The 14,651-nt window shown below is 45.1% G+C and overlaps 1 protein-coding gene across 1 annotated transcript in view; it reads left to right on the top strand.

Annotated features, from left to right (window-relative positions):
* The window catches only part of LOC129624251 (ATP-binding cassette sub-family C member 4-like), a 195,433-nt gene that overhangs the window by 77,697 nt on the left and 103,085 nt on the right, over positions 1-14,651 (top strand). The window contains 2 exon segments of the mRNA XM_055541911.1: positions 7,321-7,415; positions 7,638-7,724. Of these exon segments, the coding sequence (XP_055397886.1) occupies positions 7,321-7,415; positions 7,638-7,724 (182 nt within the window).

Genomic DNA, 14,651 nt, shown 5'->3' with positions numbered 1-14,651 from the left:
CCTTTCTTATTAAATGGGGGAGGGAGGATAACTGTATAAATTACAGAAAATGCCTGTGAAATGTAAACAAACCAGGGTTTCAGTAAGTGCTGGCCATTGTTGCTATTTCTAACCTTTTTCTCTCCATCCATCTATCCATGCATACAAATATAATAAAGATTTCTCCTTACTCTCATCTCCCCAAATCCTGGAGGAAAAGCCATAAAAAAGCAACATCTATTTATTTATTAAACTGTTATTTATTTTAATTGGAGGATTATTACAGTATTGTGATGATTTTTACCATACATCAACATGAATTTGCCACGGGTATACATATCTCCCCCATCCTGAACCCACCTCCCGCCTCTCTACCCACCCTATCCCTCTGGGTTGTCCCAGAGTACTGACTTTGGGTGCCCTACTTCATGCATCAAACTTGCACTGGTCATCTATTTTACATATGTTAATGTGTATGTTTCAAGCTATTCTCTCAAATCATCCCACTTTCACCTTCTTCCACTGAGTCCAAAAGTCTGTTCTTTACATCAGTCACCTTTGCTACCTTGCATGTAAGATCATCATTACCGTCTTTCTAAAAGCAACATTTTTTGTATAACATATGTTAAAAACAACTAGATGTATTATACTAGATCTTATTGAAGTAATCATTTAAGTTCATTGAGCTGAAAACTTTCTGTAACAAAATAGGGAGACATGAAGTAGTCACACTGGCAGTATCAATTCAGGTTGATGACATCAACTCCACGATCTAGGAGTCAGAAGGTTCAGGAATCGAGTCCCAGTTTCTCTGTTGATCAGGTGTGTGGGTTTGACTGTGTGATCCTTACAAGACTGTTACTTCATCTGTAAAATGGAGATAATAAGACTATCAACCTCATGAGGTTGTTTTGGGGATGAAATGTGGTTGTGATTTTAAAGCACCTGCTTGCTAAGGACATAACAAGCACTCTGTAAGTATTAGAATGGTTTTGAAAATAAATTAGCTTTTAATTATAAGCTCAGTCAGTTTCTGGTAAAATTACATCCATAAAATGTGACATGTAAGAAAGAAGGTATTTGAGTATTAACTTCCATTGTTTGATTTGGTAGTTCTGTAGGTGCTCTGCTGCTGCTGCTGCTGCTAAGTCACTTCAGTTGTGTCCGACTCTGTGTGACCCCATGGATGACAGCCCACCAGGCTCCCCCGTCCCTGGGATTCTCCAGGCAAGAACACTGGAGTGGGTTGCCATTTCCTTCTCCAATGCATGAAAGTGAAAAGTGAAAGTGAAGTCGCTCAGTCATGTCTGACTCTTAGTGACCCCATGGACTGCAGCCTACCAGGCTTCTCCGTCCATGGGATTTTCCAGGCAAGAGTACTGGAGTGCTCTATACACAGTGTATTATATAAATCAACAATAATATTCTGTTACCATAATATAAGCAATATTGTGTGCAACATTTGTCTCCATGTTATCTTTAAGGCTTTTGAAAATGTTTAGTGAACACATATTTAAAGGTATCAAATTGATAAATTCTAGTTTAATATTTTTCCACATAGATCACTTACTTGGCCATAGGATAGTAAGTTTATTGACACTTACATGTCTAAGTGTAGAGGCCTTCAAGTCTTGAATTACTTAAGTGTTGTCTTCATTTCAAACATATCTTCAGTCACCACCTGGGCAGCATGATGTGAAAGAGCAGAAGACTCTGAACTGACATGAACTCATTCAAATTCCAGCTCTTCTGTTTAAAAGCTGACCGCCCTCAGACCAGTGATGTGGTCAGAGTTTCTCAGTTTCTTCATCTGTGAAATGGGGCCAACACTTACTCTGAAGCTTGCTGTGAGGATTAGAGATAATCAGCATCAGGTTCCAGAACAGAGCTTGGTGCACAGATCTTACCCCCCAAGAGCTGTGAGAAGCCATGTGCATGTGTACAAATGATGGAGCAGAATAAGACGGGTCCTTCACGAGAAATGAGAGATGTAAACAGAACCCAGCAGGAAGAGAGACGAGTCCAGGATGGTTCCATGGGAGAGTGTGCTTGGGATGAGCCTGGAAAGATGGGCAGGATATGACAGGCCATGAGAGGAGGGGCAATTCCACAAGGAAGAAAAGCTGTGAAGGAAGGAGGGCTCCTGCTGCTTGACTCTTATGTCCAGCCCTCTTCTGCAAGGGCCTCATGTCCAGCCCACATTAACCATTTCAGCAGTCTGCTCCATGGTGCTTCTACTGTAAGTCTCCACCATCACTGAAGGGCCTTTGATGTGCTTCTGGACGGATGGCATCAAACCAGCATCACCATTTCCTAGTTTGCCTCTAGTGTGTGTGTCTGCTGTTCAATAAGAATTGGTTAAATTTTGGGGCTTCCCTGGTGGCTCAGACAGTAAAGAATCTGTCTGCAATACAGGAAGACCTAGGTTCACTCCCTGGCTTGGAAAGATCCCCTGAAGAAGAAAATGGGAACCCACTCCAGTATTCTTGCCTGGAGAATTCCATAGACAGAGGAACCTGGTGGGCTATAGTCCATGGGATCACATAATTGGACTCGACTGACTAGCACTTACTTACTTACTTAAATTAGAGGTAACAAATATGAATAAGAACACTTTGCTGTCAGTGGAAGGAACTATAATATATGCCCAACTAAGGCTTTTCCCCTTTGATCTAATTAGAACGTGGCAGCTGAGAAATCAACTGTACTTGCTTTTACTTCAAATCCTCCAAAATGTTTTTCCCCTTGGTGGCTTGTTCATATATAATTTGCAGAGTCAACAACACACTCAAAGTGTTACTACCAGACTCAGAGATAGTTTCTCATGTCCTGGAAAGAGAGGCTGTGAGTGCTTTTTTCCTAGAATGTGGTTGCTGCTGCTGCTAAGTCACGTCAGTCGTGTCCAGCTCTGTGCGACCCCACAGACGGCAGCACACCAGGCTCCGCCGTCCCTGAGATTCTTCAGGCAAGAACACTGGAGTGGGTTGCCATTTCCTTCTCCAGTGCATGAAAGGGAAAAATGAAAGTGAAAGTGAAGTCGTGTCTGACTCTTCGCGGGTCCCCATGGGCTGTAGCCCACCAGGCTCCTCCGTTCATGGGATTTTCCAGGCAAGAGTACTGCAGTGGGGTGCCATTGCCTTCTCTGGAATGTGGTTAAGATCGCTGTATTACAATGTGGTGCTTTTTAAAGAAGAAAACCATTTGAACAACATGAAATCAAAGCAGAAAAACTAAGCAGAACAGTTTGTAAGGACTGTGAACAGTGAAAGAGAGGCCAAGTAATTCTGTGTGTGTGCTTGAGGCTGAGAACTTAACACAAAGCTCATTTTTTTTTTTTTCAATGAAAACACAAAGCAAGAGATGGTATTAATTTCTGAGCTCAAGAAAGAAAGAATGTGAGGTAATTATAATTATCACATCAGAACATTTGTTGCCTTTCATCAGATGCCCCTCTATTAAGATTTGAGTGAGTATGTGTCTTTGTTTTTGTGGTTGTCAGGGAGGGTTATGATGCAGTCTCTTTCTTCCATGGTGGTCATATGCTTTGTATGTTATGATTCACACTGTAAACAGGGTCCTACTGGTGGCTTCGTGAGAAAATAGGGATCAGTCACCAAGAGCAAGTTATAATCAACTCATGTCGTTTTTTCATTTGTGGAGGTGTTCACACACTTCCTGAGATTCTCACAGCATCCTTGAATTCAGGGGCTCTGGTTTCTGCAGTGCATTCTGTAGAAGAGGAAAATGAGACTCAGGGAGGTCAAAGGACTTGTTCGTCGTGGTGGCATCAGTGTGCTACTTGCTTTCTCTCCAAATTTGCTACAGTAGAGACAGAGAAGTGAGGGCTTCACCTGCAGAAAGGTACTGCTGTGCATCCTAGGTTGATGCCTCAGCAGTTTAGTGATAAAAACTCCAAACTCTGTCTATGACAGAATGTGCCAATTGACAATTATAGCAACTTAAGACTTCTAATATAATACCATGTAACTTAAGTCTAAGGCAGAGGAACCAGAGCTCAAATTCGCAACATCTGTTGGATCATAGAAAAAGCAAGAGAATTCCAGAAAAGCATCTACTTCTGCCTCATTGATATGATAAAGCCTTTCACTGTGTGGATCACAACAAAGGGTGGAAAATTCCTAAAAGAGATGGGAATACCAGACCACCTTACCAGCCACCTACGAAACCTGCATGGAGGTCAAGAAGCAACAGCTAGAACTGGACATGGAACAACAGACTGATTCCAAATTAGGAAAGGAATACATCAAAGCTGTATATTGTCACCCTGCTTATTTAACTTACATGCACAGTACACCATGTGAAATGCCAGACTGGATGAAGCACAAGCTGGAATAAAGATTTCTGGGAGAAATATCAATAACCTCAGATATGCAGATGATATCACCCTTATAACAGAAAGCGAAGGGGTACTAAAGAGCCTCTTGATGAAGGTGAAAGAGGAGAATGATAAAGTTGGCTTAAAACTCAACATTCAAAAAACTAACATCATGGCATCTGGTTCCACCACTTCATGGCAATAGATGAGGAAACAATGGAAACAGTGACAGACTTTATTTTCTTGGGCTCCAACATCACTGCAGATGGTGACTGCAGTCATGAAATTAAAAACGTTTGCTCCTTGGGAGAAATACTATGACAAACCTAGACAGCATATTAAAAGGCAGAACCATTACTTTACTAACAAAGGTCCATATAGTCAAAGGTATGGTTTTTCTAGTAGTCATGTATGGATGTGAGAGTTGGACCATAAAGAAAGCTGAGTGCAGAAGAACAGATGCTTTTGAACTGTGGTGTTGGAGAAGACACTTGAGAATCCCTTGGACTGCAAGGAGATCAAACCAGTCAATCATAAAGGAAATCAACCCTGTATATTGATTGAAAGGACTGATGCTGAAGCTCCAGTGCTTTGACCACCTGATGGGAAGAACCAACTCATTTCCTAATGATGATGCTGATGCTGAAAAAGATTGAATACAGGAGGAGAAGGGAACGATAAAGGACGAGATGGCTGGATGGTATCCGTGATTCAGTGGGCATGAGTTTGAACAAGCTCCAGGAGATGGTAAAGGACAAGGAAGCCTGGAGTGCTACATTCCTTGGGGTCACAAGAGTCAGTTCAGTTCAGTCGCTCAGTCGTGTCCGACTCTTTACGACCCCATGAATCGCAGCACGCCAGGCCTCCCTGTCCATCACCAACTCCCGGAGTTCACTCAGACTCACGTCCATCGAGTCAGTGATGCCATCCAGCCATCTCATCCTCTGTCGTCCCCTTCTCCTCCTGCCCCCAATCCCTCCCAGTATCAGGGTGTTTTCCAATGAGTCAACTCTTTGCATGAGGTGGCCAAAGTACTGGAGGTTCAGCTTTAGCATCATTCCTTCCAAAGAACACCCAGGGCTGATCTCCTTCAGAATGGACTGGTTGGATCTCCTTGCAGTCCAAGGGACTCTCAAGAGTCTTCTCCAACACCACAGTTCAAAAGCATCACAAAGAGTCAGACACAATTAAACGAGTGAACAACTACTTAAGCCTGATGTCTATCTTGTCAGTTTGGGAATGTTCTCGTCATCTATTCTTTTTTTTTCCCCATGGTACTCTGGGGAAAATAGGCTGATTTGTCTATTAACTTCGTAAATGATATTCAAATGTAACTTTTGATTGATTCCCAGATCCTCAAGTTACAACTTTATTTCCTTCTTAGTTTTGAGTTTTTCCTGCTTTCACAGACAATCATCTACTTAATCCAGCTGATCTGCTGGGTGTCCTTTGAGCACACCTTTTCTTTCCTTTTGATTGTCCTGCCCAGCTTGCTCTTTCTGTGCCCATTTCTTGTACAAACCTTATCTGTCACTCACTTTAAGTATTACTGTGAAGACTAGGGTCAGGTGTTATCCCTTCTTTGAAAGTGGGAAGCTGAGGCAGAGATCAGCAAAATGTCTTTTTAAGAGACACTCATTCCTTTATAAAAACAAGTCCTGTGCCTTCACCTCCTGGGCCACCAGCTCTCACACCTGTGTCTCTAGCACAGACCTTCACACCTGCATGTACTACTGCACCGTGACACCACTGGGAGGTCATGTCAGGTTGTCCATGAGCGAAGTTCCCTAAACCTACATCCACCACCTTCCCCAACTCAGTAAATGGAGACCCTGTCCTTCCCCTTCCTCATCCCAAACACCACAATCTCCTCTGCTCTTACAGCCACACCCATCCTGTCAGCAGGCCTTTCAGACTCCGCCTTCAACATGTGCCTGGAGTGTGACCCCATCTCTCCATTCCCACTCTGGTCCTGACCACTGTCATCTCTCACCTTGATTATTCTGGTAGCCTCCTCACTTGTATCCACCCTCATCCTTCCCCACTTACTGTCTGTTTTCTGTAAAGCACAGGAGTGATTTCTTAAAACCTCAAACCAGGTCTGTCCCCCTCCTCCTCTTACTGGAGTGCCCCCAGGCTCCTCCTGCTCTGTCTCCACCCTCACCCCTTCATTCTCACTCCACTCTCCTGCCTCCTTGTCCTGAACCCCTTGGGCATCTCCCTGTGGCCCCTGCACCCGCCCCTCCCTCTGTGAGGAGCAGCCTCTCCAGGTCTGCCTGAGACCCCTCCTCCAGATCTGCTCACACCCTCTCTGAGCAGAGCCCTCACACCCCAGTGTGAACTCACTTCCCCCTTCACTCTCCATCCCCCTGAGCCGGCTTCCTTTTCCTTCCTCTCCTCAGTACTTGTGCTCAGGTTAATTTTCCATATCATTTGTCTTCCATCATGGAAATAAACCCTAGAACCTTTGTTTCTTCACAACTGAGTTCACTGTGCCCAGAGCAATGCCTGTCATACAGTAAGTCCTCAGTAAATATCTGTTAAAATGGTCAAACGCTTAGATGCTGTGCAAAACTACAGAATGAAAACAAATAAAATACACTGATAGGTTTTTTTTTTTTTTTTTTTTTTTTTTAATATTCAAAGTCACAGTTTAGTTACTCTGACTTATACCCACTGCTCTAGCTTCCCAGGTAGCTTGGTGGGAAAGAATCTACCTGCAAGTGCAGGAGACACAGGAGATACTGATTCGATCCCTGGGTCAGGAAGATCTCCTGGAGGAGGAAACAGCAAACCACTCCAGTGTTGTTGCCTGGAGAATACCATGGACAGAAGAGCCCTACAAGCCCTAGTCCATGGGGTTACAAAGAGTTGAATACGACTTAGCAGCTGAGCATGTATGAACGTTAATCAAATTCTTGTATGAGGAACTAATGCTAAAAGTGTAAGATGGTAGTAGAGGACAATTTATATCTTTTTCTTTCCCCCCTTTTCTATCTGTATAGGATTTACAGCTTTTGGAGGAAGGAGATCTAACTGAGATAGGAGAAAGAGGAACCCCACTGAGTGAGGGACAGAAAGCCCGGGTCAGCCTCGCCAGGTAAATGGGGTTTCAGTTGCTATCCACCCCTCGTCCTCCACGGCTCCTAGTGGACATGAGCACGCAGACCCCGCTCACCGAGTGCGGCTGTGTGAAGCAGGGTCTTGGTCCTTTCCCTGGGCTTATAGAAGGAACCTGGAGTTGTTAGACACCATTATGATTCAGCGATGAGACCCAGGGAATATGAAGTATCCTCTCCTGATGTCTCTCTATGTTTTCTAGAGCCATGTATCAGGATGCAGACATCTACCTCCTGGACGATCCGCTCAGCGCAGTGGATGCAATAGTCAGCAGACACTTGTTCCAACAGTGAGTTTGCTCCTGTTTTCTATCGTTTCTTCTTTCCAAGAGCCCTGTAGAGATGAAGGAAGAGAGCTCAGGCAGGTCTTTGTGCTCCAGGAGCCTCAGCTCCCTCTGCCCTGGTGTCCCTCCCTCCCCTCCTTTCCCTCCACAGAAGATCCACCTTAGAGAAATCTTGCATCATGATGAGGTCAGGACAGGAAAATACAGCAGGTGCTTCCAGTGTGTGGGGGCCAGTGGGGTCTGTGCTTTATGGAGTGACAGATGGCAGTTTCCTTCCTGCTACTTGCAGTTGATTACCAGACACTCTGGGTGGATCCAGATGTCAGGAATAAGATGATGTAGGGTTTTTAAATCAGAGAGTGAGACTCTTATAACCTGGTACTTGGCTGCCAGTTTTTTTCCTCTATCATTTGCTTAAGGCGTGTTAGAAGTGAAGTTTTCAGTACTGGCATAGGGCTTCCATGGAAAGACCCTGTTGGTTTATGCTTGTTATTCTATCACTTTGGAAATAAAGTCTTTATTAAGTATAGACTTAATAAAGTCTAGAATTTGAGAATTCCACATCTGAGTATGATTTCAATCATTTCATGTTATTTCCGGGATGCTTACTAGAATTAATACTTAGACACTACAATGTAGTGTCACCTATAATATGGCTTGAGTCTTGACTCTCATTCCTGTTTCTAAAATGTAGAACTTGTCAGTGGCTCCTGGTTGGCTACACAATGACTAAAGTGGGACAACTCTGATTCTTTTCTGTGTATAATGTGTCCTAACACACACTGACTGAGGCCTCTTATGGAGTCTAGACTGGCCTTTTTGAAAGCCTTGCAAACTTGTTTTTTTCCTAAAACAGCCTTCACATCTCCCCCATGGTCAGGTCGCTTGCTGTTGTTCACTTTGTTAAAGTCAATGAGCCTTCCAGCTGCACTTCTAAACACCCAGCTGTGTGCACTGAGATCAATGCCTTACTGCACAAAACCTCTTAGTTTACAAGGAGGACAGTGAGCCAGGAGAGGGGAAGGACCCACACTGGGCAGAATAAGGGAGACTAGGATGCCCAGCTCTCATTCCTGCCTCTGAGGAACCTGTCTCTACATGGAGCTTGTTAAAACAGATGCCTGGGGAAAGCTCAGTAAAGTCAGGGTTTAGAGTATTTTAATACAGGATAGTAGGTGCTGAATGTAAAGTGGAAGTGTCAGCTGGAGGCTTTCACTGAAGATGGAAAGCTCCCTGTGCCCAGGGCTGGGCAGGAAGTACCCTGCGGGCCTGCAGGCTGGGCAGGTGTATGGAGGCTGAGACGAGGACCCAGTCCTTTGCTGAAGCAAGAGTAGAAGCTCAGGTGTGGAGGGAGGAGAAAGTAAGGCTGTGAGGAGAATAGCAGGCACGTCCTCGCCTGGAGGAGGCGGGGTGTTCAGCAGCGAGAAGCTGTTTGGGAATTCTTGCTCTCAGGTCCTGTGTTAGTTTCTAGCACTGTGTCTGTCCAGGCTGCTCTCACAGGACACCAGAGCTGAGTGGCTTTAGAAATAACAAGTTTTTATCTCATGGTTTTGGACGCTGGGAAAGTCCAAGTCAGGGGGCTGAAAGATTCAGTCTGGTGAGGGTCTGATTCCTGCGGCCTCATGTGGTGGCAGAGGTGAGGGAGCCTTGTGGTTCCTTTTATCAGGACACTAATCCCTTTCATGGAGGCTCCACCCTCAGGACCTGGTCCCTCCTGATGGCCCCACCTCCTGATACCAACACAGTTGGGATTAGGTCTCAATAGATGACTTTTGAGGAGTAAAACATTCAGTCTATAGCAAGTTGTCACAGATGGGGATGCTCAAAGAATAGAAATTAAATTTCTCACAGTTCTTGAGGCTACAGGTTCAAGGTGTGGGTGGTTTGGTTTCTCCTGAGACCTCTCTCCTTGGCTTCTGACCATCACCCCTCGCTGTGTCCTCACACAGTTGGGGTTTTCTCTAGTTGCAGTGAGCAGGGGCTACTCTCTAGCTGTGGCACGTGGACTTCTCATTGTGGTGGCTTCTCTCATTGCAGAGCCCGGGCTCTATGGTGTGTGGGGTTAGTAGTTGCGGTTCCTGGGCTCCAGAGCACAGGCTCAGTAGTTGTGGGCATGGGCTGAGGTGCTTTGTGCATGTGGGAGCTTCCTGGACCAGGGAGGGATCCTATGTCTCCTGCACTGGCAGGTGAATTCTTTACCACTAAGCCACCAGGGAAGCCCCCATTTGTATGTTTTTGTTTATATTTCTATTGCCTTAGGAGACTGACCTAAGAAAATATTGGTATAATTTATGTCAGAGAATGTTTTGCTTATAATCTCTACTAGGAGTTTTATGGTGTCATGTCTTATGATTAAGATTTTAAGTCATTTTTAGTTTATTTTGTGCATGGTGGGAGGGTGTGTTCTAACTTCATTGATTTACATGCCTGTGTTTCTGTCCTTACGTCTTAATCTTCTCTTCACCTAAGCACACCAGTCATATTAGATTAGGTCCAGTATAACAAAGGGTGATCATTACTACTTTAAGGTCCTTGTCACCAAATTCTAAGGTACTATTAACTAAGGTGTCAGCAGGTGAATCTGAGGGGACACGATTGATTTACAGAAAGTCCAGAATAGCAAAGTAGAGACTTCAGCAGAGTCCAGTGTTTGAAAGGGAGACATGTGAGGAAGTCTGAGCTCTGGATATTAGGAGCTGGAATTCCACGTCTACTAAGCAGTGGTCATTAGTCTTTGGTGGGATCTGCCCGAATGTAGGACGTCCTTAGTGTTGGGGTGATGAAAGATTTGTGGAGATGGATGGTGTTGATGGCTTCACAACAATGTGAATATACTTAATACCACTGAGCTCTATGCTTAAGATGACAGAAATGGTAAATTTCACATTAGGTGTATTTTACCACAATTAAAAGAAAACTGCATAGTATCACTGAATCTTTCAGAACATGAGTGAGCAGGGCAGCTGACACATGGCATGGCCCCCAGCTCCCTGATCTGACTCCCCTTTCCCACCTTCTCCTGATCATGACTTGATGAGTTTTCCCTTAGAGAAGTGCCTGTGTCTTGTCATGAGTTCAGTGACAGGAGCTAGTGCTGTGACAGGGATTCCCCACCCCCACCCTCCTGGCATCCTGAGTATAGCAGCCTTCTTGTTCCCAGCGCCCCACCGTGAATTTACAAATATCTGTCACCCATCTTGTGAGCATCTGCACAAGTTCCCCATCAGGGCAGGAACAGGATCTGCTAGTCATTGCATCCATGTCACAGGGAGGGGAGAGGAGGCATTTTAGTACCAAGTATTGCCAAATTCAGACTTAAATTGAAGAAAGTAGGAAAAACCACTAAACCATTCAGGTATGACCTAAAACAAATCCCTTATGATTATACAGTGGAAGTGAGAAATATATTTAAGGGACTAGACCTGATAGACAGGATGCCTGATGAACTATGGAATGAGGTTCGTGACATTGTACAGGAAACAGGGATCAAGACCATCCCCATGGGAAAGAAATGCAGAAAAGCAAAATGGCTGTCTGGGGAAGGCTTACAAATAGCTGTGAAAAGAAGAGAAGCGAAAAGCAAAGGAGCAAAGGAAAGATATAAACATCTGAATGCAGAGTTCCAAAGAAGAGCAAGAAGAGATAAGAAAGCCTTCTTCAGCGATCAATGCAAAGAAATAGAGGAAAACAACAGAATGGGAAAGACTAGGGATCTCTTCAAGAAAATCAGAGATACCAAAGGAACATTTCATGCAAAGATGGGCTTGATAAAGGACAGAAATGGTATGGACCTAATAGAAGCAGAAGATATTAAGAAGAGATGGCAAGAATACACAGAAAAACTGTACAAAAAAGATCCTCACGACCCAGATAATCACGATGGTGTGATCACTGACCTAGAGCCAGACATCCTGGAATGTGAAGTCAAGTGGGCCTTAGAGAGCATCACTATGAACAAAGCTAGTGGAGGTGATGGAATTCCAGTTGAGCTATTCCAAATCCTGAAAGATGATGCTGTGAAAGTGCTGCACTCAATATGCCAGCAAATTTGGAAAACTCAGCAGTGGCCACAGGACTGGAAAAGGTCAGTTTTCATTCCAATCCCGAAGAAAGACAATGCCAAAGAATGCTCAAACTACCACACAATTTCACTCATTTCACACGCTAGTAAAGTAATGCTCAAAATTCTCCAAGCCAGGCTTCAGCAATACGTGAACAGTGAACTTCCAGAGTTCAAGCTAGTTTTAGAAAAGGCAGAGGAACCAGAGATCAAATTGCCAACATCTGCTGGATCATCGAAAAAGCAAGAGAGTTCCAGAAAAACATCTATTTCTGCTTTATTGACTATTCCAAAGCCTTTGACTGTGTGGATCACAATAAACTGTGGACAATTCTGAAAGAGATGGGAATACCAGACCACCTGATCTGCCTCTTGAGAAATGTGTATGCAGGTCAGGAAGCAACAGTTAGAACAGGACATGGAACAACAGACTGGTTCCAAATAGGAAAAGGAGTACGTCAAGGCTGTATATTGTCACCCTGTTTATTTAACTTATATGCAGAGTACATCATGAGAAACGCTGGACTGGAAGAAACACAAGCTGGAATCAAGATTGCCGGGAGAAATATCAATAACCTCAGATATGCAGAGGACACCACCCTTATGGCAGAAAGTGAAGAGGAACTAAAAAGCCTCTTGATGAAAGTGAATGTGGAGAGTAACAAAGTTGGCTTAAAGCTCAACATTCAGAATACGAAGATCATGGCATCTGGTCCCATCGCTTCATGGGAAATAGATGGGGAAACAGTGGAAAGTGTCAGACTTTATTTTGGGGGGGCTCCAAAATCACTGATGGTGATTGCAGCCATGAAATTAAAAGACGCTTACTCCTTGGAAGGAAAGCTATGACCAACCTAGATAGCATATTCAAAAGCAGAGACATTGCTTTGCCAACAAAGGTTCGTCTAGTCAAGGCTATGGTTTTTCCGGTGGTCATGTATGGATGTGAGAGTTGGACTGTGAAGAAGGCTGAGCGCCGAAGAATTGATGCTTTTGAACTGTGGTGTTGGAGAAGACTCTTGAGAGTCCCTTGGCCTGCAAGGAGATCCAACCAGTCCATTCTGAAGGAGATCAGCCCTGGGTGTTCTTTGGAAGGAATGATGCTGAAGCTGAAACTCCAGTACTTTGGCCACCTCATGCAAAGAGTTGACTCATTGGAAAAGACTCTGCTGCTGGTAGGGATTGTGGGCAGGAGGAGAAGGGGACGACAGAGGATGAGATGGCTGGATGGCATCACTGACTCGATGGACGTGAGTCTGAGTGAACTCTGGGAGTTGGTGATGGACAGGGAGGCCTGGCATGCTGCGATTCATGGGGTCACAAAGAGTCGGACACGACTGAGTGACTGATCTGATTTGATCTGATCTGATAGTGTGCTGATCACAGAAGTTCTCCTGAGTTCTTTTTAAAACACAGGAGACATTTATAAAATCCTCTCCAATATTTTGGGTGTACCACTTTGGATACTTGAGAGAAGCAAGCTTAAGATTGTTTTTGCTGATCAGAACCACAAACTCTAGAGTGACTTAAAGCACAGCGCATGAAAGTAAATTAGGAAATCACTCAGCAGCAATCGGAGGGTGTTCTCAAGTTAAAGAATTGGATGGAACAATATTCTGTGAGAGATGTTGGTCATGTGGAGGCTTAGTCATGGGGAGGGCTTTGTATTAAAAGTGGATGAATCACACTGCTGCTTTCAATTAACAGTTTCCTACAGTCATGAATCTATATCCAAGGTCATTGATTTGTGAGTTTTACAACTTTATTCTGTGAGCGCTAAGTGGGTTCTGTCACCTATAGAAGGTGAGAGGCCTTGGATGAGCTGATGCAGTCTCATCATGCTGTGGATCCCGTCCTGGTTCAGGCACACGTCCCAGACCCCCACCTCCTGTGTCATCAGCTCTTCAGGTGTGTCCTGATCAGACTCCCACGCTGCTGTCTACACAGCTCACCCTCCTGTCTACACAGCTCACCCACCTGCTTCAGCCCTTCATGGACTCCCCCCACCCCCACCCCTTCATGTTTGGGAAGCCGCTCCAGGTCCTCAGACAGAACAGGCTTCTTCTGCCCGCATCAGCCTTTCCAGCTCGTCCCCACACCCACTCGGTGTCCAGCTGTGCTGGCTCTGTGGGGGTCCTTTCTCACTCCCGTCTGTCTGTACATACTGGTCCCTCTGTCCCAGAGCCAGGGAGCTGTGCCCCAGGACACAGAGGGAAGGTGGAGGATGGGCCCTGCCATTCCCTCCTGCTCCTCTAGGGGGCGCCCGTGCCCTCTGTCTTCCCCCAGCCCTCAGTGGGTGCACTTGACAATTTATGAGTCTCCCCACCTCTCCTTCAATCTTTCCCAGCATCAGGGTATTTTCCAATGAGGGAAAGATTGAAGGCGGGAGGAGAAGGGGACAACAGAGGATGAGATGGTTGGATGGCATCACTGAATCGATGGACATGAGTTTGAGCAAGCTCCCAGAGTTGGTGAGGAAAGGGAGGCCGGTTGCTGCAGTCCATGGGGTCCAAAGAGTTGGACACAACTGAGCAACTCTACTGAATTACCCCTCCTAAGCTGTGAATGCAGGAAGGCGCCTCAGCCCAGCTTGTTCTGTCCCAGAACCCCTGCACCTGCTGTGTCTTCTTCCAGGATATTTCCCCAGATAGTCTCAGGGCTCCTGTGTCTCCCCATCTAAGACCCCTTGCTTTCCCTTCAGAGCACAAGTCACAGTGTAATAGTGCATTTTCTACACTCACGCAGCGGGTCCCCCTGTACACAGTGCAGAGTACTGATTTCCATCTTGACGTGTGGGTGTGTCCTCTGCACTTAGGACAATGCCTGGCTCCTCAACAAACCTCTGCTGATTGAATGAATGGAGATGGGGATTC

This window comes from Bubalus kerabau, chromosome 12, assembly GCF_029407905.1.
Source record: "Bubalus kerabau isolate K-KA32 ecotype Philippines breed swamp buffalo chromosome 12, PCC_UOA_SB_1v2, whole genome shotgun sequence".
Taxonomy (NCBI): domain Eukaryota; kingdom Metazoa; phylum Chordata; class Mammalia; order Artiodactyla; family Bovidae; genus Bubalus; species Bubalus kerabau.
This window is presented reverse-complemented; position numbering and strand designations above follow the sequence as displayed.